The 13,230-nt window shown below is 33.5% G+C and overlaps 1 protein-coding gene across 1 annotated transcript; it reads right to left on the reverse strand.

Annotated features, from left to right (window-relative positions):
- Positions 1-2,805: 2,805 nt before the first annotated feature.
- LOC136028609 (uncharacterized) lies at positions 2,806-11,806 on the reverse strand. Its single transcript, XM_065706437.1, has 4 exons — positions 9,570-11,806; positions 7,995-8,185; positions 4,162-4,308; positions 2,806-2,918 (listed from the first exon to the last, which is right to left on the reverse strand). Exons 1-4 carry the CDS (start codon positions 11,111-11,113, stop codon positions 2,869-2,871), a joined length of 1,932 nt encoding a protein of 643 aa, XP_065562509.1. The 5' UTR covers positions 11,114-11,806; the 3' UTR covers positions 2,806-2,868.
- Positions 11,807-13,230: the final 1,424 nt, after the last annotated feature.

Below are 13,230 nucleotides of genomic sequence, written 5' to 3' on the forward strand. Positions count from 1 at the left end.
TTTGGGGTAATCTTCCACGGGGATTTTCCGGGGGATTGGTTTGGATTGGCTGATAATTTTGAATTGACTAATCACAGACCATTTTACATTTTTTTGTTAAATACACAGTACTTCAAGGAATAGCCAAATTAAGCAAACCTAAAGGCAGATTATGTTTACGATCGTATCTGTCTGTCATATTTTTAGTTCTTTGTATATTTAAATTATTAGTAATTCGGCTTCAGGTCAAAAATACAACTTTTAAGGTGTCAAAAGGACACCAAGGGTGTTTTTCTGCCCTTTTCAACTTCAGATTATTTTTTCAATTTTGCATTTAAATTAGGCTGTATTCTTTTTTTATTAACGTCAAGAAATCAGAAGTTGCACTTGCTTTGTTATAGGTTGCTGTTGTAGTTCCGTGGCTTTAGTATTTCAAGTTAGGTCAAAGATAAAAGTCTTATGGTGTCAAAAAGGCACCAAGGAAAATTTTGTATTTTTCAACTGCCACTATTTTATATTTAAATCAGGCCCCATGCTTTTTCATTATCAAATCATAAGCTGTCCTTGCTGCTGGTGTTGATTGTTGTTGTAGTCATGTCTCTTTCTTAAAACTAGAAAAGATTATATTAGGATAGGGTCCTTTGCAAAAGATGCCCAGCTCCCGTTTCCTTTAGCCAGTGCTAGATTTAGATCTTATTTCACCTTTACGATAAGAATATTAATATTCACCGTACCTCCTGATTAATAAGACCTGTAAAAGAGGTTCTATTGATGAAACAAATAACTTCTTTGACTGAATTGAAGAGTCAGATTGACACATATAGTATACAAAATATTCCCAAAGGTACAAATTAAAAAGCTTAAATCCACCTGTAAATATTCTTTTTGGACGTTGAAATCGAAGTTGCTTCTATTCAAGATTTATCCACAAATTTCGACACAGATAATATAATGCAAACGTTGATATCTGTGATCTTTCAAAAAAATAAAAACAGTAAAAAAAAGAAGTCAAACCTATGACAACACATTGGGTATTTATTTCTACGCGTTTATGTTTAGGAAAACATATTTCCAAGCACAAATTTTCCACCAGAGCAACAATGCTACAGGGGGTTTTGAACTGGCCTGGCTATGATGGTTTCTGTTGAATCTCAGAAGAAGACTGCGTCAGTATCGAAGAGGTGACTCAATATTATTTTCTGGGGGGTATATATTTAAGTTTTATTTTTTATTTTTGTTGGTATTGAATTTACCACTTATTTTTATATATGTTTGTTAATGAAAGCAAGTTGTCAGTCTGTTGAATTCAATTACATTTCAAATTTGGTTTTATTTTTTTGTTATATATATGATGAAAGTTTATTGATTGCTGTTTTTTTTCATTTATTTTTTGGTAATTATTGATGCCACTAAAATAAGGGATTTCCTAAGGACGGTAGGACTCTTTATGTAAGAAGTGCAATGATTTTGTTACTTGTACTATTTTAGGTTTTGTCTAGGTTTTGTCTGAATTTTCGACTATTATAAATCTTGTATTTATAATTGGAATAGTTGATATTTTATGATTTTTGACAGGGTATTAGACTAATTTTTAGTTTGTGTGTAGTAGATTAATCAGTACGACGAAGCATGATTGTGAAGATAGTGGGTCTATGTAAAACTCATCCAGAATTTTTTTTTTTTTTCTAGGTTGATGAAGAGACAGAAAAAGGATCTTGGAGCATAGAGAAGAAATTCTGGAAGCTCCATTCAACTACACCAACAACAACAATAAAGATAAAATAACCTGGAAATAGGTGCCTTACGGATTTAATAGGATCCCTTAAAAGGAAAAAACTAGTTATAGTCTGATAAGAAACATTTACCCAAATAATTTTCTGTATATACTCTATATATTTTTGAACAGAGGAGGCTTATAGTCGGTACGTTTTTTTGCTCTCTGATAAATTTCTCTGAAGTGTTTTTTCCCTTAACCATATTGGTAGATCTTAACACATATCTCTAACTCACATCTTTAACTAGTTTACGTATGCAATCGCCAGGGCTCGTATTTTCCATGTAGATGCAACTAAACCCCCTCCAAAATATATTTGTCAATCTTTTTTTTATTCTGAGGAACAATCAAAATTTTCAGTTGTAAAAGAATTATTACTAGTTCTTTCAAGTTATTAAGTTTTTCCACGACAGGTTTTCATACTTTTTTTTTTGTCTCAATTATTTCTTGGACTTCCCTACCTATGCAACTAAAAACAAACAAATGCAACTAAAACATTCCATGCGAAAGTTGGTAATATTTTTAATCCTAACAGTGGAAAAACGAGTGATAATATAACCAAAATAGGTTGATTTCACACATGGAAAAATACAGGTCCCGTTTGTATTTGTTTTTTGATTTTTCGTGATTTAAAATTTTGCCCAATCATTTTTTTCCATTTTTTTCAAAAAAATTTCCCAACAAAACTCGGAATAAAACTTCTACAAATTAAATTTGCAAAGGGAATTATAGGCATAGACAATCTTCAGTGTAACCCTCCTCTGGATACAGAAAAAAAAATTAATTTCTTACATAAGAAAAAGAAGAAACAATGCATTAATTATACGAACTCTATTGACATGGATGCTGTCTTTTAATCCCCCACTTGCAATATCAGTTAGAATACAAAGCCAAGTTTAGATTTGTAAGTTCTGCCGTTTGGATTCTCACAGAAAATACCAGTTGAACTGATTTACTATCACTTCAAAACCTTATAAAGATAAATTGGGACGCATGGTCTCTACGAGGTTTTAAGTGAAACATATAATTTAATATCATTTCATATACATATATATTTACATATTGCTTTTGACAGAAAGAAAAAGAAGGATAAACTCCGTAAAGTATAAAGACAATTATCTAATGGCAGGTAATACTGAAGCTCGGCTACTATTGTTACTTCGACCTGAAAAGATATAACGGATTTTTAATCACCTATGAATTAATAAATAATTCTAGACGAGGAAAAAAAATGTGCCCGTAAAGTAGATAAGAAAAAAATTCCGATAAAAGTAAACGTGTATACGTTTCCTGTAAACGTAAACGTTCCACGTCATTAATGAAAACACTAGCATCAAAGCAGAAAATATTTAAAAGAGGGAAAAAATAAAAAGCAGGAAAAGAAAGAAAAATGGAAAGACAAAGATGATGAGAGATAGAAATGACCCGCTTAACTAGGCATATTTTTAAATATTCTTCCCATAAATATCCTCAAAACACGTTAACATACCTTATAATCTAGCAATATATTCAATACCTAGACCTAGAAAAAGCTTTTATATTTAAAATATTTTGTTTTGTTTTATTATTAAGTATAAAAATGTCTCATACAGATTATAGGACATTTTCAAATTTGAGTAATGAGAAGAAAAGTGGTGAATCAAGGAAAAGTAGAGTTATTACTCAAGTAAAAAAAAGGGGGGGGGGAACAGGTTTCAAACAAAATCTTTCGAAGTTAAGAATTTTGAAAAGCATTAATAGGACTTTTGAATGATAAAGTTTCAAAGGCACGGGTAAAGAAGAAAAAGCTAACATAAAATATTCGACGCGATATATAAAAATCTGACGGAATGCGCATAATTTATTCCGAAGAACATTTTTGAAAAAAACAAAAATCTGTTTTGGGCTCCTAATTTTGACAAGACTTAGATACAAGATCAACAATCTTAATGTAAGAAATATATAGAAGATCAATAAACTTAATTTGAGAAACATGTTCCTTGAAGGACATTTTTTGACAATAATATATTTTAATTTAATTAAATTTAAATAGAAAAAATAGTAGATTTAAGGTCGTACACAGAAAGGCAAGTTGTGAGAAGAGTGTAATTTCTCCAAAACAGCAAAATACAGGTAAATTATACGTAAGTACACAAAAATGGGATTTTGAGGCAGAAGGGGTTAAGATACACCGTCCTGTGTGCTTTTCTGGGCAGACTCTATTTCTCAGGATACAACATGGGAAAGTAAGAAACAAAATCGATCTTCAAAATATAAAAATTATAGTAGGGTTAGACAAAGTTACAATATACTAATAATATTAAACCTGTTTAATGCCCCCCTTCCCATAAAAAAGGAATTGAATTACATCTCAAGTCAAGAAGGAAAGTCAGATGAAGAAGATTGAAACTGAATACCAGTTTACTTACAGAAAACAGAACATGGCAATCCTGCGTAAGCATGAGCCGCATGATGGCTCTTGTGTGTTGAGTGTGAGCAAACACCGGTATTTGTTTCGATTGGGCAGTTTTCTAATATTTGGTGCCCCTGTTTTGTTTGTAGCAAACGTAACTGGTCTAGAAAGAAAGTTCTTGAAGTTTGAACTATTCTAATGTTGTTATTACCTACTGTTACACTATTGCTAACACCAAGGCCGTACCAGGAGGTTACCGGGTTTTACCCTCTCCCCCCTAAAAAACTTAAAATTGTCCAACTCGCACAAACGTAACAAAAATGTCTATAAACATATAATCGATATTTTGATATTTAATATTTTCTGCATAATTTTTTGTCTTTGCACTTCTGACCACTATAGCGAGTTAGTTGAGCGTTTTAATGTAAAAAAAAGGTCATGAACCGTCTTTTGGGGTCATACACTCTTTGTGACAATTTGTTTAGGTCAAGCCACTTAGTATCTCGCCTAACTTTGTGGAATCGCTTAGTAACTATGATAGTAATCAAGAGTGGGAAATGAGCATAAAAACACAACACGTATATTCGTAAAAGATATATTCAACATTAAATAGTAGTTCTCTTAGGGGTGTAACAAGAAAAGCAGAACGAAGAGATAGAAATGCATAGAAGACATTTAAAACGAAGGTTTTCAAGTATAGGCAAAAATCATTACCTAATCGCTGTTTCTTTTTAAAAATAGTGTTTTAATAAACAGTGTCAACTTAAACCAAATCTCAAAAATTTACTAATCAAAATTTTGCTTTTCATAGCAACGTAGCGTATCTTTCCGCTTTTTAAAGTTCAATTATTTCGCTTAAATTACGGAATTCAGAATCTAATAAAAAAAAAGTCTATTTCTCTATTTCCTCTCCCACTCTATCCATTTATTACACGGTCGATATCAACCTCAATATTTTGGTGAACGTTTATAATCGGTAGTCCTGTCAGTTTAGAGCTCTTCGTTAGTATTTCCTCTTCTATTCATCCTAAAATATTCGAATAAAGAAAAAATCGCCAGAAAAATAGGAAATCTAAATATGCATGTTGGTTAGTGCTTTAAACTAAGTATATGAGTAGAAATGCTCCTTAAAAAACAAATAATTATGTGTTTGTTATCTTTGTATTTGATAGGTAAACATTGGGGATTTAAATTATCAGGGTTTCAAGCTGTGGAGATTTATAATTAATATTTTTTATATTGATATTTTCAGATATTCAATTCAAACGTTTAAATCTCGATATGTCTGTTGAGCACAAAAATAAAAATTTGAAATTTGACTCAGATTTAGCATTAAGTAAGAAAATTATCCTGTAAAAATTTTGAATTGTAAACAACAAATTGTGGAAATATGACTGCATGGCCTGTATCACAATAAGTATAAGAATCCTTAGCGGTATATATAGCAGTTTAGACAATTTTATGGACAAATATAGTCAACCCCTATACAAAAACATAACTATATTCTGTGACTGGTCGGTATTGAGAAGTTGAGAAATTCTGAAGTAATATTGTAATTGCATTCTGTTGCCGCAGTTAACTCAAGTTGTGTGAATTTCCGCCTTTTATCTTTTTTGATTTTTAAATGTTTGAAAAAAATCATTGCCATTGCACTGATTCCAATTGAGAATTCAAAGACCCATCTATACCAGCTAAACAATAAAAAAAAAAAAAAATAAACAGATAATTATTTGCCTTCTTTTATAAACAATTTTTCGAAAATATATTCTTCTTAAATGATTGTTCCAACATATGAAGGATTATTTTGCCTCATATACTTAGTTTAAAGTGTATACTTATGCGAAACTTTATTAAAGTTTGAAGATTATAGCCTTTATTTTAATGTTTTAGGATGAACAGAGGTGATTTGTCATATAATGTAGAGCTTTAATTAAATGAAAATAGGCAGTAAAGTGACCAACATTTAATCACCAAAATAAAAAATTTAAATTAATAATTTTTGCATTTCTCATAAATTTACTTTCGATTGCACAAATCCCCTAAAAAACAACAATGCTGTAAAAACCACCCTGCTTCGCAATAAAAGCAAACCCAAAAAACCAAAACAGAAGGCCAAAAAAATAATGATATCAATTTCTTTACCTCAGTGCTATAGCAAGACCCGAAGACAAATTTTTGACAGTAAAAAGGGTTAAATATTTTTATTTTCTGCCCTGTTGTGACACCACAATCCTGAAATATCATTTCGACAGCCTATAGAAATTAAGATTTAAAATTTTCCCTCCTTGTTATTACGAAATAAAGAATTTCGCCTCCCATTTGGCTTTTGTGGTTAAAGGGACAGATTCCTCTGATAAACCTAAATATAATTAAATACTTTTTGGCAGTATGCGTCATTAGTAAAATCTAACAGAGACCGCACAAAGTAACTAAATCTTGTTTCAAACTTGTTTACAAAAAGAAACAGTCTTAATAATTAAAAACTTATTAAAAATTGAAGTATTAAAAACCAATTACAAAAAACAACTTTTGTCCCAGTCCAAACCAGATCAAGCGGACTCAACCAAAAATCCACCACTACGTCAGGGGATGCGCGCCCCCCAAGTCTCCCACCCGGATCCGCCACTGCCCTAGAGGCACTGTAATATGTTCTTTGGACTATTTTGAGGAAAATTCCTATCTCACAATTTTAATCAGATTCATTCAAAGAAGATGGGTAGTCAGGTGGGAGGGGGCTAAATACCCTCCATTACTTTTGAATCTTAAAAGGGAACTAGAACTTCCAGTTTTCAAATGAATGAACCTCCTCTAAAGTTTATACAACCATCCTTTCCATAAAAATGTTAATACCCCTGGGGAAAAACTTACAACCCTTGCCTCCAGGCTCTGGGGGTTTTATTTCAACCCCAAAAGCATTGTTATGTGATATTTGGACTATTTTGAGTAAAATGACTATATCAAAATTTGTATTAGATGCATTTAGGGACAATACGCCACGTGTGTGCACGTGGGGGTGGGGGTGCCCTCCAATCTCTTTGACCCTTAAAAAATGGACTAGAGCTTCTGACTGTCAATCCAATGAGCCCCCTCTGAAGTTTATATGACCACGCTCTCTATAAAAAATCCTTATTTGTCCCGAGGGCATAACCTACGACCTTTGCCCTGAGCGCTCGGAGAGTGGTTGTCAATCTCAAAGACATAATTTCCAGACCTTTCAACTACATTGAACAAAATGGCTATCTCAAAATTCCGTTTGGAAGTTTTTTGGGAAATGATAGGTGCGGGGGGTATTTGCCCTTCGATCACTTTCGACTAATGAAAAAGGCACTAGTCCTCTCAATTTCCAATCAAATGAACCCTTTTTGAAGTTTCTACAACAACGCTTTCTATAAAAGCCTTTCATGCCCCAAGGGCATGGCTTACAACACTTGCACTGACGGTTGGACGGGGGGGCGGTGGAGTGGTGTCATCCTCAGACATAGTTTATGGACCTTTCAACAACGTTGAAAAAAATGGCTGTATCAACATTTTGTTCGGAAGTGTTTGGAAATGACGAGTGTGTGTGCGTGTGGGGGGGGGGGGGCATTCACCTTCCGATCATTTTTTACTATTAAAAAGATACCCTGGTCTAAAAAACCCCTCCCCCCCCAAAAAAAAACATATATATACATTGTGCCAACATATGCCTTTTGTCAGCCTCCCCCCCAAAAAAAAGGAATCCTGGGACAAGATGTCAGATAATGGTCTATTATAGTCTACTCCCTCTCCCTGACAAATGTGCCCCAGATAATAGTCTATATTTTTTTTCTTCGAGCACCCGGTTTTTATTTTAAAAAGAGTAATACTGACCAAAAAGAAATTTTTCTAATGGCTTAAAAAGGTATTGTCCATTGTATCTTCGAAGCCCAAACTCTGGCATGACTTTGTTAAAGCCATCCAGAAGTCTTTTCACCAAAACAGCTTCATTCGCTCGATGAGAACGCATTTGCATTTGCTTTAAATCCAAAAGCTGCTGAAAAATGCGGCGTTCTGTATGATACCTGTAAATTTAAATTGTAAATTAAATTTAAATTGACTACAAATTGTGGTACTCCCTTAGGGCAGAACAATATATGAAAAAATTCTAAGATGGAGAAAAAGGTCACACAAGAAGTGGAATGTGTTGAACATTAGATAATCATTAGCACATTTCCCGTGTTTCATGGAAGATTGGAACAAATTCCAAAACATAAATAATCTAAGGCCAAAAATACTAATAAACCTCCAAGGTTAGAGGGGGACATCCGCAATCACCATCATTGACCTATATTCCAGGCTTCACACACCTGTCTGTAGCGTAATTGACTGATATTTTTAGTGTGATGGTTTTTTTTTGTATTCCAAGGTTAATAAATTTATTCAAATCTGTTTTCTCTTGCATATTTATCAGAAATTGGCTCTTGGAAGATTTATTTGACATTAATCTATACATATTTATAACAAACTTGATATTATATCAATGTAAATCGTGTCGAATATTTATTTGCTTTTATCATTTAAATCTATGTTAACAAAACAATGAAGGAAAATATGTTGTAATCAGAATGTCACTTGAAAATTATATGTAATACATTTCATATGATTATACAAATGTCTGTTAAAGTTTAAAATAACTGGTTATTTTTATCGAGTATTCGAAATGTTCATTTAATATCATTTAAAATTGTGTTTCATCAAAGCAATAAAAAAATGGGTGCAGTTAGAAGGTGATTTCTTAATTAACGACAAAATCATGTTTAAATAAAAAATGTACTGGATTTGTAATGTTTAAAGTACTGGATTTGGACTCGAATTGAACTTGATTTTTGAATTGAAATTTGAAAGGGTTGCCTCTCCTTTGAAAATTTTTGGAAAGCAACCACGAAAGAAGTTCACATAGTTAACATGGGTTTCATACAGCTAAGAAACTGTATTGATTCATTCTTATAGCCCATTTGATACACTTCTTATGACTTTGCAAAACCCCAGCGAACATCAGTAAATTCAACTTAAACTAAATATCATAAAACCAAATCATTTGAACTTATAAGAAAAAAAAGATGAACATAACAAGAATTGATCTAAAGTATGAGACACTATCCTGTTGCATTAAATCAAAGGAGACAGATACCCTTGGAAAAAGTATATAATTCCACCAGAAAGGTGGAATTATTATTAAATTGATCACGCAGCGCGTGGGCTGTGTCGCAACCAACACAAAAAATATACATTTAACACATCATGACCAAAGATTGTATAATTTTGTGTCTTGGAGGGCCGAGAAAAAGTCGAATCTAATTTTTTCTGATGTACCTAAATACAAATCTGATGCGGCTAATTACAGTCGGAAACAAATCTAAAAAGAATATAATGTAGCTAAATAAAAATCGAAATCAGCTATATTACCTTCTTAGAGCAATTTGGTTGGCAAGAGTTACAGAAACAGGAAGCGGTGGCTTTCTGCTGCAGTTGTGGTATCGGTTTTCGACGGGAGTCATAATTGCATTCGTTCTATCAAAACTTGGTAATGTCCTCTCAGCTAGGCGTGAACGTTCATCACTGTATCTGTGAATTGGACTTAGAGTTGGTTGACTTCTGTCCCTGCTTTTTTTCTGTTGTGGCTTTGGAATTTTGCTATGTTTTTCCTTATTATATACAGTCGTTAAATTTTGTTTATGAGGTGATTTCTTTTTCATATGAAACCCCTCTTTGCACTTTGGATTTACAGTCGCCACATATGTTTTTCCTGCTGCTTCTTCAATTACAGAATTTTTAGTCTCTTTAACGTAAGCTCGCTGTGCATTTTGGTTTTGATTGTAATTGCCCACGTTTCCCTTTGGTATTTCTTCTTCAAAGTTTACTGTATACTCAGCTTCTTCACCGTTTTTAGTTTGTTGGCCCCTTTGGTGCGCAGCTGTTATTGGAATTTCTATTTTTGTAATGTCGCTTTCAGTATTCTGATCTACCTTTGGTCCTATAATCACTCCACTTATTTCGCCTAAGTGGTTATCATTTTGAATTTCGCTGTTTAATGAAGGAGCTGTTTCTTTTTCGTTCTCAGGACTTTGAATCTTTTCTCCATTTTCCCTGAAATGTAATTTCATCGAACTTTCACTATAGCATTGTTTGTGAGTAGCAGAATTGTCATGATAATTAATAAGAGTTTCTTCTTTATTTGAACTTTTTTCTTGAGCACCTCTTAATTTTTCTTTGATATCTGCTGAAACGCAAGGGCTTGCAGATAGAATTGGCCCTATTTCTTCGTCAATAGCCTCATGTTCATCTACAATGTTCTCTTCTAAGCAAAATTCACAATCAACAGGGCTACTTGTAACAAAGTTTGGCGATTTTGTCCATTTTTCTCTAAATTGTAGAGTGGATAGATTCAATGTTTCCTTCTCATTATTTTCAGCGGTAGTTGTTTCCATATTTTGATTCCCAAACCGTTTTTGATTCAATATTGACTTTTCTTTATTTAATTCATTCTCAGAAAAATCTGGTCTATTTGGATTCTTAATCATATTTGTTTCTTCTTTTGTCAACCTGTTTAATTTTGCTGAGTTTCTCCTTGAGCTAAAGTTGTCTGATAATTTGTCTTCCTGAGGGGAAGTGCTTCGTCTGTTCCCCCAGTCAGTTATGTTAAGTGAAGATGGCAGTTTTACTGAATTTTCAGATACAATAGACTTCTCTAATTTCTGCAAACCCTGGGTATCTGTACCTCCATCTGTGTCCTTATTTAACCTTGGTTTTTCTTCATGTAGTTCAATTTTTGAGGAACCTTGTCTATTAGGAATGAAAACGATCTTCCTTTCTTCCTCAACCGTCTTTTTTAATTCGCTTGAAACTTTTCCTGAGCCACGTTTGCAAGAAAAAGTGCCTTCCCTGGGATTTTTTCTATTCCGTTTTGGCACTCTTTTCTCTTGTGCAAAGAAAGTGGCCTCGATTTGCATTCAGGTACCCTGTGTATATCTGCACTCTTTGTTCCTTCACAGTTAGCTATTGAAGAACTTTTATCAATACTTACATCCGTAGCTTGAGAAATGTTCAAACCTTCATGGACACCATCAGCCTCTCCTAAACAATAGCCAGTTTTTTCGAGTATCATATTTTTAGGGTTTTCACATGTTTCTGTGGTATTTTGCATCAGGCTCTTTTTACTACGCTGGTCTGAATTACTGTGTGGTCTTGATGTAGATGATAATGTTCCTGTATCGTCACTTCTTTCTGTCAATGGTTTTAGATTCTTAGGGGACAACATATGATTTCTCTTATCTCGACCTACATTGGGGGATCGATTTGAGTGCTTTGAAGAACCGTTAATGTCTTCCACTCGGTAAACTTGACGATAATTCCACCCGCAATCAACGTTTTTACCAGTAGTATTCTTAGTATTACTGCCTTTTTTAATTCTGTGAATTGCTTTGTCTTGTTTTGATCCTACTTTGGCATTATAACTACGTGTACTACTGGCCTCGCTTTCAGTTCTGCAATTAGATTCAATGTTATCATACTGACTTCTGGTAGAGTTGCAGGAGTTGATTGGTATGTTGACCTCACTTATTCCTGAATCTTTAAGCTCTGTCATTGTTGAGTTTAACGATTCAGGCTGATCTCTACATTCATTATTCGTCCAAACTGGCTTCTCTGGCTCTCTAAAAAAAAGAAAAAAAAGTAGAAAGCAAATATTGCAGACCAAGGACAAAACAAAATTGACAGGAGCCCAAAAGAAAACGGCCCTAGAAAGTTTTAAATACCAGAGGGAAGGGAACAAAACAAAAATCAAGATTAAATTCTATTGCTCCGAGTAGCATTGCTTTCTGTACGTTCACACCTCAATACGTAAATTGAATTATCAAAAATGAGTTCTTTTTTTACTGGTCCTTATTGAATAAATACACGGACAAAACATCGCTAAATTTGTGCATGCAAGTAGCAGTTTATTTTGTGTTTGCTTAGTTTATTCTTCTATTTTATTATTGAGATTTGTCTTGGAGGTAGTAAAACATATACGTGTGTTTCTAATTAAGAAAACTGCATAAAAAATTACTTTTTGGTTTACAAAAAAATCATTCGGCGTTCAATAGCTAAGAATCACATTGTCATTTTCGTATTGACCCTTATTTTGGGACAATCCTTGTGCTGTGCAAAGTTTAGAGTCAGTAAAGTTTTGACCCTATAACTTAAAGAACGTAAAATGAGGACCTCAAGAGACTGGCTTAGTAGGGTCCTATCAATCCTTCACCGAGAACAATGAATGTTTGGGCAGGTTCTACTAGATATGTTTATCGACATGAGAAAGGGAAGGGGCTATCCCTAGCAATATGAAAACATATGTAAAAAGTCTGAAAACGAATAAACTGAGAATTATTGTTCCAAAAGCATACTAGCTGGAGTTTGAGGACAGTTTGGAGTTTGGAGTTTGACCCCTTTTGTGAATTCCGCTATGTGCACTTATATAAAACGTTTTACTCTAAGACTCCTAAAAGTGCTGATACTACTAAGAAGTTTCTTTTTTCACGTTCATTCAAATGCACCTGATATAGCAAATTAGTTTTCTAAACGCTAAATTGCCTGCTTGGAATGGTATTGTTTACTTTATACCATAAGGAAACCTTTAACATTATGAGTATGTAGCTAAGAGAAGGAAATACACCTTCAGCTTGCGAATATCATATATTCAGAGAACATTCACAGGAATCTCTTCAAGGAGGACGGAGGTAATTCTATTTCAGAGAAATTAAGGGACGGAGCGAAACGCGAAGAAAATACTATAACATAGAAACGCTTTGTAGGAAGGTAGCAGCTGTTGTTGAAGACCTCTTCCCCCTGTGCATCTTCCTGACATAAGTCTTCGAACAATGTAGTATTAATTTTGGGCATAGAATGCTCTTTGGGATAAAATTAATTTGAATATCATATATATTTTCCAGTTCTTTTCATTTACTCGAAAAGATTAGATAGCCTAACCATATTTTTGTACACAAAATACATGCACATATACCCATTGACAGGTGTAATATTCCTCGACTTCTTTTCGACGACTACCATAATTCTTCCTGAAGCAAGA

This window comes from Artemia franciscana, chromosome 7 (assembly GCF_032884065.1).
Source record: "Artemia franciscana chromosome 7, ASM3288406v1, whole genome shotgun sequence".
In the NCBI taxonomy this organism is placed as follows: domain Eukaryota; kingdom Metazoa; phylum Arthropoda; class Branchiopoda; order Anostraca; family Artemiidae; genus Artemia; species Artemia franciscana.